The sequence below is a fragment of the Crocuta crocuta genome, unplaced genomic scaffold (assembly GCF_008692635.1).
Source record: "Crocuta crocuta isolate KB4526 unplaced genomic scaffold, BGI_CrCroc_1.0 scaffold216, whole genome shotgun sequence".
NCBI classification, from domain to species: Eukaryota; Metazoa; Chordata; class Mammalia; order Carnivora; family Hyaenidae; genus Crocuta; species Crocuta crocuta.
In genome coordinates, this window is record NW_027531504.1 from 1,670,819 (window position 1) to 1,687,837 (window position 17,019).

Here is a 17,019-nt window from a genome sequence, read left to right on the forward strand (position 1 = left end):
TATTTATAGAAAATAGTGTTATATCTAAAATAAAGTAGCTTTTAAAAAGTTTATAACACTGAAATTCTGAAATAATGTGAATACATACCTTGACACAATTCGACCAATTTCTAGAAGACAAAGATATACCTGTCTTGGGTCTTTGTGCAAAACTGTGAAAAAATAAGACCACATATTTTATTTTTTTATGATTTATTTATTTTTGAGAGAGAGAGACAGCACAAGCAGGGGAGGGTCAGAGAGAGACGGAGACACAGAATCTGAAGCACACTCCAGGCTCTGAGCTAGCTGTCAGCACAGAGCCCGATGCGGGGCTCGAACCCATGAACCGTGAAATCATGACCTGAGCCAAAGTCGGACGCTTAACTGACTGAGTCACCCAGGTGCCCCAAGACCACATATTTTAAAGGCCAAAATTAAATAGGGAAATGTACTTCTGGCCTGGAAGAAGTAAAAGAAAAAAATAATGAAGATACTAGGTTTACTTGTATGGAGACTTAGAAAAGACATTTTTATTTTCTCTATGTATTATCATCTTCCATAAATTTTTTTAAAACTGGCTAACAAGAAGATGAAAACTTACCAAGTACCCAAATTTGTAGCATTTTAAGTCTAAACACCTGAGAAATAATAACATTAAATTATTTATATTTTAGATCTCTTAACAGGAAATATTATTTGAAGAGAATTATCACTTCAATTTTATTCTAAACTCTCTTTACCTTAGGACTACTTAATGACCTTTTCAAACTTTTTCAAAAACAGAAAAGGAAGAGCACTTCCTAATTCATTCTATGAGTCAATATTACCCTGATACCAAAGTCAGATAAATATATCATAAGAAAACTAAAGACTAGTATCTTTTATGAACATAGATATAAAGATCTTTAATGCAATCTTGACAGACTGAATCCAGAAACAAGTGGGATTTATCCCAGGAATGGAAAGTTGGTCGAACATTTGAAAATCAATCAATATAATACACCATATTAATAAAATAAAGGAAAAGAAACACAATTATCTCAGTAGATACATGAAAAGAATTAGAAGGAGGAGGAGGAAGAATATGAGGAGGAGGAGGAGAAGTAAAGAATTAACAAACTAGGAATAGAAGGAAACTTTATATATCTGAAAATGTCCATCTTTGAAAAACCCATAGTAAACATCATTCTTAATGGTAAAAGACTGAGAATCTTCCTCCTAAGAACAGGGAGAAGATGAGGATGTCCACACACTCTCCTCTTCTATTCAGAATTGTACTGGAGGTTCTAGGCATGGCATTCAGGCAAGAAAAACAAATAAAAGGCATCCATATGGGAAAGGAAGAAGAAAAACTATCTCTATTCATAGATGACATTGTCCTTTGCATAAAAAAATCCCTAAGGAATCCCCCCCCCCAAAAAAGGCAAACAAGCAGGTTCAGTAAAGTTGCAGGACACAAGATTAATATGCAAAAATCATTTCACTTTATATATTAGCAATAAACAATCTGAAAATGTAATTTAAAAGTAATTCAATTTGCAATGCTTCAAGAAGAATAAAGTACTCAGGAATAAATTTAATCAAAGAATTGTAGGACTTTTTTACTGAAAACTACAAAATATTGTTGAAAGAAGATACAAATAAATCCTATGTTCATGGATTGGAAGACATAATATTAAGATGACAATACTCTCCAAAACTGACCTACAGATTCAATGCAATCCCTATCAAAATTCCAACAGCCTTTTTTAAAGAAATGGCTAAGCTGATAAAATTCATATAGAGTTGTAAGACACAACAGCCAAAACAAAAACAAACTTGGAAGACTCATACTTCTCAGTTTCAAAACTTACTACAAAGCTACATTGTTACTGGTGTAAGGATAGACATATAGACCTGTGGAATGGAACTGAGCACCCAGAAATAAATCCAGATGTTTATGTTCAATTGATTTTCAAAAACAGAGGCAAGACAACTCAATAAGGAAAAGAACAGTCTTTTCAACAAATGGTGCTAGCACAACTGGATGTCTACATGAAAAAGAATGAATTTAGACCCTTACTTCAGAACAGTTACAAAAAATAACTCAAAATGGATCAAAGACCGAAATATAAGGGCTAAACCTATAAAACTCTTAGAAGGAATAAGAGGTGAAAATCTGTGTGACTCTGGATTATGTCATAATATTTTAAATATGACACCAAAAGCACAAGTAATCAAAGAAAAGAGAAACTAAACTTAATCAAAATAAAAACTTTCATGAATCAAAGGAAACTGTCTTGACAGTGCAAGACAGTAAAAAGGCAGGGCACCTGGGTGGCTCAGTCGGTTAAGTGTCCGACTTCAGCTCAGGTCATGATCTCACGGTTCGTGGGTTTGAGCCCCGCATCAGGTTCTCTGCTGACAGCTATCTCAGACCCTGAAGCCTGTTTCAGAGTCTGTGTCTCCCTCTCTCTCTGACCCTCCCCTGTTCACACTGTCTAAAAAAGAAAAAAAAAAAGAAGACAGTGGAAAGGCAACCCAAAGACTGGGTGAAAATATTTGCAAATCATGTATTTGATAAGGACTTAGCATTCAGAATAAATAAAGAACTCTTACAAGTCAACCAAAAAAGATAAAAGACTCTCCAAAAATGAGCAAAAGATTTGAATAAAGATTTCTCCAAAGAAGACAAACAAAAGGCCAATAAGCAATGAAAAGATGCTCAACATCATTGGTCATTAAGGAAATGCAAATCAGAACCACAATAAGCCACCACTTCACATCTCCACTAGGATAGTCATGAAAAACAAATAAATAACAAGTGTTGGCAAAGATGTGAAGTTGTGCACTGCCAGTGGGAATGTAAAATGGTACAGCCACTGTGAAAAATTTGGTAGTTCCTCAAAAAGATAAACATAGAATTACCATGTGATTCAACAATTCCACTTTTGGTATATCCCTGAGAGAATTAAAAACATACGTTCGCTCAAAAACTTGTATACAAACGTACGTAGCAGCATTATGCATAATGACCAAAAAGAAAAAACAATCAAAATGTCCATCAGATGATAATGGATTTTAAACAATCCAGTATATCCACACGTGGAATATCATTCAGTCATAAAAAGGAGTGAAGTACTGTTGACTACTACAACATAAATGAAACATGTTAAAAGAAAAAAGCCGGACACAAAAAGCCACATATGTCATGCAAATGTCCAGAATATGCAAATCCATAGAGAAAGAAAGTAGATTAGTGGTTGCCAGAAGATGAAGGTAGGCAGTCATTGGGACTACTTGTTAATAGCTATGAGTTTTCTTTTGTGAATGATGGAAATGTTCTGGAATTAATTAATGGTGATTGTTGCATAACACAGTGAATATACTAAAAACCAGTTGAGTGTACATTTTGAAATGATGTTTTTTATGTTACATGAAGTACATATCAATTTTTTTAAATGCTATAAACAAAACCTAATATGCTTAAAAATGGTTAAGATGCTAAGTTTTGTTCTGTCTACTTTAGCACATTAGAAATTTAAAGGAATCCAAATGCTAACCTAATGATTCATAGATCCTTAATGAAAAACAAAGTCAGACAAACAAAACCCCTGATCATTAGAACTCAGCTAAACGCACCAATAAGGTAGTTGTGGATCATCTACCTTCTGTTCTTGTCCTTAGAGTTAAAAACTCCAGGAATCTTCTGAACTCTAACAGAATAATGGTATATGTGATGAATAGTATGCATACTGACTTGCCCAATGGAAATGGCAACTGTTCTTTGATTTATGAATATCATCTATTATATACCCCAAGAGTATACTGGAAGAGTATACTCTTCCATAAGAGTATAGAAATAGCACATCCAAAGAGTATATCCAAAGCAATAGAAAGATCTATATTTGAATTTAACATTCATACCCAAAGGAATTTGTCCTGCAATTTTTATTAAAAAACTTTAATAAAACAAGTTTATTTTTTATTAAACAAGTTTAATAAAAAACTTGTTTCTCTAAGCACTTAAAAGTACCTTAAAATAGCATATTTGCTTTTTTAATTGCTTTCCCTAGCAAAATGTAAAAAAATTAAGAGTCTTATCTCTGAAACCTTTAGAGAGTAAAAACACTAAGTCATCAGTTCAATGCTTAGAAATGAATTAATGTTACTGGTAGTGCTTTATTTAGTCTTATACTGACCTTCAGGACAGTCAGAAGATGCCTTCTACTTAGAATGAGAAATATACAATTTTATATCCTTTCAGAAACAATAAATTAGAAAGTAGAGACTTCAAAGCATTTCCTCTTCCCTTTGATCTCTACAAGCTGTAGAGGTCATTAAATCAACCTCATTGTCAATAACAATCAGCACACCTGGATTAAAGCAGGGTGCAAAATAGGGGTAAAAAAGTAACTCATTACATTTTTTTTTAATTGTATAGGTATTGTGTAGGAATATCCAGAGGCATAGCAAATGGGTAGCAGTGGGAGCAGCCTACCCTACGTGCAGGCAACAAGGGTGTGCACAGAGAATTTTATTTTATTTTGTTCTTTTTTTAGTTTATTTTCTCAGTTTATGTTTGATGATGGAACAACGAACAGATGGTTACCTAAAACCCTGAGTTTTTGCTTCAGGCAGTGGAACTAGTTACTTTTATTTAAGTTCAGAGAATTTTAAAACAATAATAAAACCATCTAAAAATTGGTTTCTTATTATTCACCATGAACCAGCAATTCTATACAATGTCAGCAATAAAATACTTGTCTCTACCAGGGCACATTACTACTCCCATAACCGCTATGAACCCACAGTATGCTACTGTTCCTATCAAAACATTATAAATTCTGTGTGTATGGATATATATATATAACTGCTTTGAGGAGATAAATATATAGTAATCTAAAACTTAGATACCTAACACTTAACACTTTCGTCTGCACAAATGCTTCTACTGACTTAAAGTACATGAGACAATATGCCAGTAATTCTTCAGTAGAGCATGGCTTTTTAAAATGAATTGTCAAAAACATGAATCCACTTAGATAATCAATTTGTCAGCTGCTGTCTGTTGTGTATAAGGTAAATCTAAATCCATGAGCATAAACTACTTGGCCTTCTGTTATTTCTATAGTTATCCAGTTAAAAAGAAATTACTAATAATTTAGACTTGGTAGAGTAACTCTGAATGAAAAGATTCATTAATAAAGGATTAATCCAGAACCTTCCCTTGACCAAGTAAAATATTTCTACAGTATTCTAAATATATGAGATCTTTAACTATAAATGAAAAGCTTAATATATATGGTTTAGAATCTGATTCTCCAATTGTTTTACATATAAAGTATAAATTTTTCTAAGAAAATGAGATAGAGAATTTGAGTCCTTATTTGGAAAAAAAATTAGATGTGAGGCATACAAAAATACCCTAAAAAACAGTAAACACAATGATAACAACACTTACCTAAACCTTCAGATTCAAAGAGGTAAGTCTCATCAACCCCAATGTGCCTGCACCAGTGAAGGAAGTTCGCAGTATTGTCTCTTGCAAAGAATGAACCTGAGGCAGCGTCTTTCTTACAGGGCACTTTTCTCATTGGAAAATTCTGGAAAAGATGAAAGAATAACTTTGAAAATGCATGATGGGGTTTGGGGGGAGGAAAAGGGAGGTGATGGGCATGGAGGAGGGCACTTGTGGGGATGAGCACTGGGTGTTATATGGAAACCAACTTGACAATAAACTATTTTTTAAAAATTTTTCATTAGATATCATTATAATATTACTAAATAAATGTTTCATATATTGAATGTTACTTAAAAAACACATTAGGAAGAAAAGATATTTTCAAAAATGATTTTGTTTTACTTTAAATATATTTCAGAAAATGATTCCTAGAAAATCAATCTAGTCAAAATCAACAGTAGGATCAATCACCTCTAACCTCTTTCTTTTTAAAATGACACAAGGGTCTTAATTAAAATAAAAAATGATGGTCTAATAATTCCAAAGCACATCTCTAAATGTCTCTCCATACACAGGTAAATACAAACACAAAATTATTGCTATGTTAAAGCTTAATGGACACACTCATTTTTGTTCACTTCCTTATTTGCAGATTCATAAATATGGTTCTGATTTTCTTGGGGAGACTGTCAAATAAGGAAGTAGTAACCCATTCTTAATTCAAGTTCTTTGAAAATTGATGGTCTAAGTTTTATAGAATCCTAATTCTTTGACTGTCTGGACCAAGAATAGTCAGATAATCTTGCTGAGGCAGAGCAGTTTTAGTTCTGTTTTAAATTTTTACTTGAAAAAGTAATTTATGTGTAAGGTTTTTTAAAATGCAATAGGCACAATAGGGGTATGTCTTTCTCCCACTTCTATGGCTCAGTTCCTCTCTCTTCCTAGAGGTAACCCCTATTACCAGTTCCTTATATACCCTTCCTGTTGCTACACTTCCCAGAATTAAAACAGCCTTGTGAGTGTTTGTAATTGTCACCTGAAATCTTCTCCCTCACATGGCAGTAAGCATTGCTATGCACAAGGGTATACATTTCTGCATCTACAGGATGCCACATAAACACGCGACGCTATAATCTGTTTTGTGTCTGTGTACAGACACACTTAACAGTACGCTGTAGGCGTCTTTTGGAGTGAAAAAAAAGAGATTAAAATAGTCATTTCTAATGAATGGATAATGCATTCCACTCTGTTTAGGTACCATAATTAATTTTTAACAATTTCTTTATTGATAAGCATTTAAGTTGCTCTTAGCTTTTTTTGCATAACCATTTTTGTGTATTTGTGGTTATTTTTCTAGAATAAATCCCTAGGAGAGTTATGGTATGTATCAAAAGATGTGTCTTATTTTTAATGTGATGTCTATCACCCACTGCTTCCCTGCAAGATGATACCATTTTATATTTCTACTAACACTGTGTGAGTGTCCAGACCCCACATTCACAGACTCCAGATCTCATCAGTGAAGTTTGATGAAAAGAAGAAACCTCATCTAGTTCAAATCATGAATTTAAGCTCAACAAAAGAAATTGTCTAAAAAAATTATTATTCATTAAACCCAATTATAGAATTTACCACCAAGGCAATATATAGAGAATATAAAGATTATGGTAATAATAATAATGGTAGTAATAATAATAATAGCCCCCAACTGTGTACTAGGGACCGACACAAGCTTTTTTCTCATTTAACTCTCACAAGTGAGAGTATTATTCTCAGGAACAGCTAATCAGTTACTGGATACTTACACTAAGTGCGCTAAGCTAAATACCATCTATACATTATCTCATTTAATTTCACCAAATCCTCACAAATAAATCTAACAAGGTAAATGTGAATACCTCCATTTTTCAAGTTAGAATATTTTTTCAGATGCTCAAAAAGATTAGGTAAAATATCTAAGGTCTTGCAGATAACTGGGTGGAAGTTCACAACCTTTCAGATATGATAAGAAATGTACATAAACAAATAAATAGGGACAAAAGTATAAAGTAACTACTGTCAAACATGTTCTTACTTCAGGTTCTTCAGAGTTGCATGTTTTCACCATGTTTTGAAGAACATCAATCAATTGGCATAATAGTACTCCATTATCAAGTTCTTCCAATAATTGTTCTGCCTTAACTTCAATACCTAAAAACATATTTCGAAGTTATAATTCTACTAGAACAGTAAATTCAAACAATATTGTTAAAATTTAAATGTAATTAGATTATAGCTGGAACACGAAGCAGATATTAGATCAGACTTCAAGTATTCACTCTTAGAAGCTATAGTTAACATAGGTAATGCCAAACTACATGAATGACAACTGAAACAAAAATATCTGTGATGTAGAAGTAAAGGAAAAAGAAAATGACCATTAATTTCATTTTTTTAAAAAAACAGAATGTTTTATTTTTCAATATTAACTGTTAAGGTTGTTTTGATTTACTGAGCATTACTACTGCTTGCACAAGAAAAAGATTCTAAGTAAGATAGACATTGTTACGATTTTAAAATTACAGGTAATAACATAACAACCACCCAGGGAATATCAACTTTTCACCTCTCAGATCCTTTCTTTAGAACCATTATTATTATATAACTAACTTAAGAAAAATTATCCAAATGATCAGAATGATAATTGTGCACTGTTTTTAATTATCTTGAGAAGGCCATAGATAAGCTTTATATACTCCTTTTCACAAAAGCCTTGGAATGCTACATGAAATTTTGTATTTAAAAGGGAGCTTTTTGGGGGCACCTGGATGGCTCAGTCAGTTAAGCATCAGATTCTTGATTTCAGCTCAGGTTCATGGGATGGAGCCCTGTGTCAGGCTCCAAGCTGACTGCACAGAGCCTGCTTAGGATTCTCTGTCTCTCGGTCTCTGTCTCTCTCAAAATAAATAAGCATTTAAAAAAAGAAAGAGAGCTTTTTTTCTGGGGAGAAAGTTCAGAGCACTCCTAGATTCTAACTGAGTAAAGAAATATGATGCCAGATATTCTCCAACCTGACACTTCCTCCTAGGGTTTAAATGCTTCTATTCCTCAATGCCTAGAAATAGCAATCATTTTAACTATAGTATACATTCCACTCAGAATTTCATGCATAATGCTAGATTAAGGTGGGGGAGGTCAGTAATATAGACCCCCAAATCAGACCTATATACTTAAAAAAAAAAAAGACTTTAACATTAACAGTTAAAATGCTGATTATTCAAAGATCACTACTGACCTCCTCTTTTAAGCCTCAAACTTCTTTACTATCCAAGTCCTAAGGTTCTGGGTGAACTGGAATATTCCCTAACTAGAGTGTAAGTTTGTTGAGAACAAGGATATCAAATATTTCATTCACTAAATTATCCCCAGACTCTGAAACAATAACTTCTCAACAAAGAGTAAGATTCTCAATAAATAATTACTAAATAAAAAATATAATTTTGAGTATCTTTTCAAGCCTTACCTAATAAACCAGACAGCCATATTGACAGATCTTCTTGCATGGGCAACAGGGTGGCTTCATGCCTCACAGCTATCCACTCATCATATTGACAAACATCAGCCAAACCTGGCCCATGTCTGGGGGTCAGAGGACTCCGTGGACTTAGAGGCAGGTCTTCTCCAAACCACACCTGGAGAAAACACCAACCTTTTTAAAAAGTCAGCATAACTCACATCTATATTTAAATGATGAATTATAGACCATATATAATATACACATATACAAAACTGCAGCTATTCACAGAAAGTTTATAAACCAGAAGTAAACTATTAATCTAGATACTCGAGATATTTTCATTCAATACTGTGATAAATATAAATGAATCTCCAGTCAATGAATTGATATCAAACCAATAGGATGAAGGTCAACAAATAATATTTTTCCTTCACTTGCTAGCTAAGTTTAATAAATTACTTGATCAGAGCCTCAGCTTCTCAGCTCTAAAATGGGTTAAGATACATATTTGTAGTGTCGAGCATTGAGCCTAGCAGTATTTGTTATATAATGTATAAATGAATGAATAAATGCATAAATGACATTTTATAAACTTCTGGTCATAATAACAGCATTATGTTAAAAAAATGTCTAAATAATCTGGTATGTCAACTGATTTTTGCATGGCCCATAATCTAAGAATGGTTTTTACATTGTTTTTCTACATTTATTTATTTTTTTTTTTTTGAGAGAGAGAGAGAGAGAGCAAGCTGGGGAGGGGCAGAGAGAGAAGGAGAGAAAAAGAATCCCAACCAGGCTCCATACTTTAATCCCAAATCAGCATAGTGCCCGAGGCAGTGCTTGAACTCACGAACCATGAGACCATGACCTGTACTGAAATCAAGAGTCAGATGCTTAACCAACTGAGTCACCCAGGCACCCCAATTTTTATATTTTAAAATGGCTATTATATAAGTACCTACATAATAGCCTCTATTTTGCCTATTAACTCATAAAGCCAAAAATATTTACTAGCTGGCCAATCCCTCGTTAAGAATAAAAATTGACAGAAACATACTATCAATCCAAAACTCAAAATGTAATTAGATATACTTTAATATAAGATTACTTACAGAAAAGACTATCATTTCTCAACTCAGGAAGGGGTATTTGAGCCCAAGTGAAGTGATGAAGGGTTCTCATAGGAGGGAAATTTAAAATGGAGGATCAGAGCTTGAGTGAGATGAGAGAGTGTCCACACATGAGAAAAGCCCTGTGCACAGTATCAGAACCTGAGTAGGATGAGGGTGTCCAGAGGGGAAGATGGGGGAACATCCCAGTGCAGGGTGTCAGAGCCCAAGTGAGATGAGAAAGCCATCAATGCAGGGAACAACAATGGGAGAGTGGTTACATTCACAGAGAATGGGGGTCAATTTTCTCACTGCGAAAGAAGAGAGGTACAACTCTTCTATGGAATGAGAGAAAACTAGAATGAATGAAATCCTATGATGTCAGGAATATCTTTTACCAGAAAGCAAACAAGGGCTCAAAGAATGATCAGGACATACCAAAACGATATAGAAGTTAGCATAAAGGGACTTCTACTGGCTAAATCAAGAGCAATTTGAGCATCAAACAATGATATAAATGGATTATAAAACATTAAGATAAAAAAACTATTAGTTTCATACAGATATAAATATATGAATAAATTGGGATTTTAATGAGGAATGAGTGTTTTTTTTAAATTTTTAATGTTTTATTCATTTTTGAGAGAGAGAGAGACAGCATGAGCAGGGGAGGGTCAGAGAGAGAGGGAGACACAGAATCTGAAGCAGGCTACAGGCTCTGAGCTAGCTGTCAGCACAGAGCCCAATGCGGGGCTTGAACCCATGAACCGCGAGATCATGACCTGAGCCGAAGTCGGACGCTTAACTGACTGAGCCACCCAGGAGCCCCAAGGAATGAGACTTTTATATAGTTTCAAAGTACTTCCTACAAAATGCTTGTTACAAAGAGAAGAAAGAACTTTACAGCAGGGAAACCTGACAGATAGCAACTTAACCAAGTGACAAAAGTAAACAACATCAATAATAGGACAAACCAAAATCACATTCTACCTGGAAGGATACAAAGAGAAAACACAATATCCCTTTGTGATATTCCTGACCTGACAAAGATGCATAACTTGAATCTAATCATGAGAATACAATAGGCAAATCCAAACTGAGAGACATTCTACAGAATAATTGGTCTATAATATTCAAAAGTGTTAAGGTCATTAAAGAAAGCAAAGGGTGAGATACTGTTCTAGACTGAGACTAAAGTCTAGACAACTAAATGTAGCATGTGATTCTGCACTAGACATTATGGGAGCAACTGGCAATACTTGAATGTGCTCTGAGTATTGAATGGTAGTACTGTACCACCTGGTTCCAATTATTTCATTGCAGTTCTGACAGGAGGATGTCCTGATTTGTGAGAAATGCACACTAAAGAATTCAGAGGTAATGAGTCATTAGATTAGCAATTTATGCTTAAATGGTTCAGCAAACAAATATCTCTTTTCCACACTTAAAGGCTACTTTTCAAGCTTGTGATTGCTTTAAAATAAAGGGTTTTTTAAATATTTAAAAACAAAAGAGGTATGAGTATATGTAATACCAAGTGAATCTAGTCCCTTCTGGATTTTTAAATGTAGATCATTTTCCTGCTAAAATATATTAAACTTATTGAGGTTTATTTAAGACAAGTCTTACTACACCAAATCAAAATCCACAAAACCACTGTTAATATAGACAGACTTTGGAGGGGAATAAAAAAGAAAGAGCTATTTCCAATCTCCTATTATGAGAAACAAACACATTTTAAAAAACTCCCAAAGTCAAAGAAAGAAAATGAACACAAGAGGTGACCAGTAGTAGTGAAACTCAATAAATATCCAAAGACAAACAAACAAACAAAAGAAAATCCTATAACTTACTTAAGGGCCATCATTTCATGAACTAAGGGGAGAGACTGGGGAATGAACTACTAAATATATATTCTATAAAGTTTTAGGAAAAAGATGAGATGTCTTTTTTGTTTCTCTGAATTCTCTTAAAATTATTTCAAAGGGAGTATAGCAAAGATGTACTACCTAAATCTTCCTTTCATAAGCATGTCTTATTCCTGTTTGTAATCCCAGAACTCAATATAAGACACAGTACATGGTACTAAGTAATATATTTGTTGAGGAATTGAGGATATTAGCAAACAACTCTTTGTACCATCAAAATCAAGATGCATCTCACATTAGAGGGTATTTCATAATCAACAGAATGTAATTTGTGTTTTAACCATGTGGCTGAGCTGAAAAAAGTCACAGCAGTTGCAAATGCTTGTCAAGGAAAGATGTGCATTAATTAGTTAGAAAGGTGGTTTTGAAAAAAACCTGTGTGAAAATGAAGAAGTTAATATTAACTAAAGTCATTCTAATTTCTTGCCACATTAGAGAGAACAGTAGTTGGATTCTCCTACTATTGCCATAGAAAACTCTATAATAACCTGGGCTGGTCAGCACCATATTAATGTTATTAAAAGTTAGATGTAAATAGCAAAAACTGTCTGTATAAAGGATGTTCTCAAACATGTGAAAGCTGTCATACTGCAAAGGTTTTTTTTCTTAAATAGTTTATGGTCAAGTTGGTTTCCATATAACACCCAGTGCTCAGCGCAACAAGTGTCCTCCTCNGGTCTTTTATCCATTTTGAGTTTATTTTTGTGTATGGTGTGAGAAAATGATCTAGTTTCATCTTCTGCATGTTGCTGTCCAGGTCTCCCAGGACCATCTCTGAAAGAGGCTGTCTTTTTTCCATTGGATACTCTTTCCCACTTCATATTGCAAAGATTCTTAATCCATAGGTAGTCTATAGATGAACTTGAGTATGTATGTATGTATGTATGGCCTTTTCTCAGTTCATAGCTTTTTGCCAAATTCACAAAGGGGACAATGACCCAAAAGATTAGGAATTATTGTTCATTTTTAGACTGTATGTCTATTTACTAATCAGAATGAAGGATATAAATTTTAAAAAGAGGGACAGGGAAGATCTTTCTTTAAAAAGTTTATTTATTTATTTTGAGAGGATAGGGAGAGCAGAGAGAGAGAGAGAATCACAAGCAGGGTCCGTGCTCAATCCTACAAACTGTGAGATCATCACCTGAGCTGAAATCAAGAGTTGGATGCTTAACCGACTGGGCGACCCAGGTGCCCTAAGGGGCAAGGAAGATTTTAATTAATAAATTAATTAGAAATCAATTACTAAATTAATCAAGTACTAAATTAATAAGAAATCAATTGATAGGCTCCTGCATGGCTCAGTTAAGCATCTGACTCTTGATTTGGGCTCAGGTCATGACCTCATGGTTCATGGGTTCGAGTCCCACATCAGGGCTCTGTGCTGACAGTACCTGCTTGGGACTCTCCACATATCCCTCCCTCTTTCTGCCCCTAACTCACCTTCTCTCTCTCAAAAATAAATAAACTTAAAAAAAATAAGAAATCAATTGATCAGCTATCTGCTGGATGTCTCCTCTCTACAAGGCACTTATGAATAACTACATGACCATCTTATACAATTAGCAGAGAAAGAAGTGAAAATCCTACAAAATTCTCACATTCATCAGGGGGAGAAGCAAAAAACATCCGTGAGAGATGTCAAGAGTACTCTTGTAAAGAATTAATAAATATGGATCTGTAGAATCTGGATCAGAGGAGGTTTCATAGAATTATAAAACAAAACTATGAAGAAAATTACCAAGTTAAGAAAATATTAATGGCATCTGAAAGAATGAGAAAAATATGGCCAATGTGGCAATGATATAAAGCATACCATAAGGAATCAAGAAAATATAATGAACATGAAACTAATGACATTTCTGAGACTTGGGTAAAAAGAGGACAAATAGAAATAATCTGATAAAAAATGCTAATAAAAAAAGTAATAAAGGAGTTTTGAGCATAGTCAGTGTGGGTTTGAAAGGACTCAGAGGGCAAGAACAAGACCTTCTGGAACCCTGCCATGGACTCCCAAGTCCCAAAAGGAAAAGAGTATAATAGAACTCTTTATTAACAGAGTGGAGGATACAGCTGCATACACAGGAGGGAGTATAAGCAGGATCATGTTCAGAGTTGTTAACATTTGATAAATAAATCCTCTTCTCTAGGCTCCACTTACCGCTATCTTTCTAAGAAAGAAAAGAAAAGAAAAGAAAAGAGACAGAAAGAGAGAAAGGGAGAGAAGAAGAGGGATGGGGGAAAGAGAGAGAGAGAAAGAAAGGGGAAGAAAAGAAAAGAAAAGAGACAGAAAGAAAGAGAGAAAGGGAGAGAAAAAGAGTGATGGGGGAAAGAGAGAGAGAGAGAGAAAGAAAGGGGAAGAAAAGAAAAGAAAAGAGACAGAAAGAAAGACAGAGAGAAAAAGAGTGATGGGGGAAAGAGAGAGAGAGAGAGAAAGAAAGGGGAAGAAAAAAGAAAAGAAAAAAGAAAGACTTTCACAACAAAAGTATAATCTCCAGTTTTATATCTGGAGAATCTTGTTGTACCAATGACACAACAAAAATTCGTGTCTACTGTGCAACGTACATTCTAGTAGGCACTTTGCTCATGATCTCTCATTGATTCCATTGATTTCCTCACATCGACCCTGAAAAATAAGCACTATTATCTTCACCTTAGAGGTAAGGAAGCAGAGACTCTGAGAGGTAAAATAAATTGCCAGAATCTCACAACCAAGACTGGCAGACCCAGAATGAGAAATGATTGATTGTAAAGCTCTCACATTGCAAGGCAAATTTTGTTATCAGCAGCTTCATCTTTATAGGTAGAATTTCAATGTCATTTTTATCTTTAAGATTCAAGCATGTTCTATTTATATCAAAAGAAAACATTTAAAAGAATATAAAAACAATAGAGCAAATACCAACTCTGGACATCATTCAAATTTAAGATTATTCTGGTTTGTCTATTTATCTCCATCTTGCCTTCCCTCACCAAAAAGCAAACAAAGAATCACTTTAAATTTTAAGTTTTCATGCCTCATCATTTACAGTCATTACAGGGCACAGGCACAATTATCTAAAATAAATAATTTATAATTATTTTCATTGAGAGCTCTTTTAATTACAAATACATACTAAATTGTAAGGAGAGGAAAACTAAAAAAATCCCAATTCTCTTCCATTGGTAGTGTAAGTAAGATGGACCCATCAATTCTAAGAAATTTTTGAGTCTTACAAATATTTAGTATAAATGAAAAGTTAAAATTAAAATCTTTTCAGAATTAGAAACTTAAAATATAGTAAATCCTGTTATTAAAATTATACTTTAAAAATCAGTACAATAAACACATTTTGTGATAATTTTAATATTTTACTAATTATCATAATTTTATTATAATCTCACAATTTAAATACATATTTTTCCAAGAAAAAACACTTACTTGAATTGCAGGTTGCATGGTCATCTACGTTGAAATGAAAATGCTTTTCTGAAAATAGAACAAAAACATTAATATGCAAGTAATGGTAGCTTTCCTACTCCTTACACCCCCAAATTACAAGGAATCTGCTTTAATCTCCCATTTGACTGAAAATCTAAAACTTTTTCTTTTATTTGAAATCGTTTGACTAGAAGAATTCAATTATCACTCCTAGCTTTTCACTTCTAAAGTATTCCTCATCTGAAAGAGGAAAACCTGAAACACATTTAATATGTAGTTTCTGGCACTGATATCAAAGTAATTCTTGAAGCCATCTGGGTAGTAAAATAAAACTGACAATAAAACTTAGCACATATAAAAGTTTTCCAAAAATTTCCCCTGTAAACATAATGTAAACTGTAATACAAACATAAATATAATAACTGATACTGAAGTCAAGTATCTTTCAACTCATAAAGAGATTGTATACGTTCATCTGGACTTTGTATAAACTCACAGACTTAACCATTAGCTTCTTCTGCCTGACAACAAGGTAATAGACAGGCATCAGTTTTAACTATGAAACAATACTCAGTGCTTCCTAAGCTATTTTCTCCACAAGGTGATAAAGACCAAAAAAAAAGAAAAAAAAGAAAAAGCAATTTTAAGTCCAAAGTACTATTTTTGAAATCTATAAGAAAAAAATACAATTTTAATTAATTAGGTTAATACAAATCTATAATGTATTTTTAGAAAGAAACAAAGGTAAGGAGTTTAAAAATACTCAGACTAACAGACTAACAAAGGTAAAGAGTTTAAAAATACTCAGACTAACATAGACTATATAAAACCTAGGAATATTGATTGCTTATAGCAGCATAATATACTAGTCTATTTTTTATTGTAAACCACCATTAAAACATTCTAATAAAAAATATAAATTGGTTTATAAAACTATAATGCTATCAATTTCCAAGGAAAAGTTATTTTCTCCTCTAAGTTATACTAAACATACCACTTTCCTTTCAGGAACATTTCTTCTGGTACCAAAGTTGAACTTGAGCTAAATCTAACAAAGGTCTAATATTACATCATGTTGTTTTTTGCAGGAAGGCAAAGGACAGCAGAATGTCCTTTTTGATGTCATTTTTCCTTCTGTCTACCATAGCAAAAGGCCAAAGTACAATTGAGCATTACTAATAAGCTTGTTATGCTTCCCACGAGCTAATTCAGTGGGGAATACATTTTCCTTTAGTATAAATAATCCTTTGTCCTCAACAAAGATCCACAGTAAGAAGCTTCCGAGACTATTTTTTAAAAATGCAGCAAAGAAGCTGTTCCCATTAAAATAAGGAGTCCCACATAATCAGACAAGAGCTTTAACAGTTGGAACTGCCAACCCAAAACAAAAGAAGGCCTAAATTATAAGGCGTGTGCAAATCAAGAACAGTGACACATTCACAAAGAAGCTATCACAAGAATGTTTAGTAGTTGCACTTTTTATGGAAAATCCAACAAAATTCATTTTATGAAAGAAATGAATTTGTGCACAACCTTCAGTCACTTGAACTTTAGCAGAGGAGTCTCTTATATATGTATTTTCAAAACTTTCTTCTTGTGTAATGCAAAGAACTACTTTTAAGATGACAAAGATATATCCA

At 33.5% G+C, this 17,019-nt stretch overlaps 1 protein-coding gene across 3 annotated transcripts in view; it reads right to left on the reverse strand.

Annotated features, from left to right (window-relative positions):
* The window catches only part of GAS2L3 (growth arrest specific 2 like 3), a 51,939-nt gene that overhangs the window by 21,890 nt on the left and 13,030 nt on the right, over positions 1-17,019 (reverse strand). For all 3 annotated transcript variants that reach the window (XM_077772217.1, XM_077772216.1, XM_077772215.1), the window contains exons 2-6: positions 15,380-15,427; positions 8,928-9,096; positions 7,500-7,615; positions 5,426-5,567; positions 89-152 (exon numbers count right to left, since the gene is read on the reverse strand). In XM_077772217.1, the coding sequence (XP_077628343.1) occupies positions 89-152; positions 5,426-5,567; positions 7,500-7,615; positions 8,928-9,096; positions 15,380-15,403 (515 nt within the window). In that variant the 5' untranslated portion in view covers positions 15,404-15,427. The remainder of the gene's footprint in view (positions 1-88; positions 153-5,425; positions 5,568-7,499; positions 7,616-8,927; positions 9,097-15,379; positions 15,428-17,019) is intronic.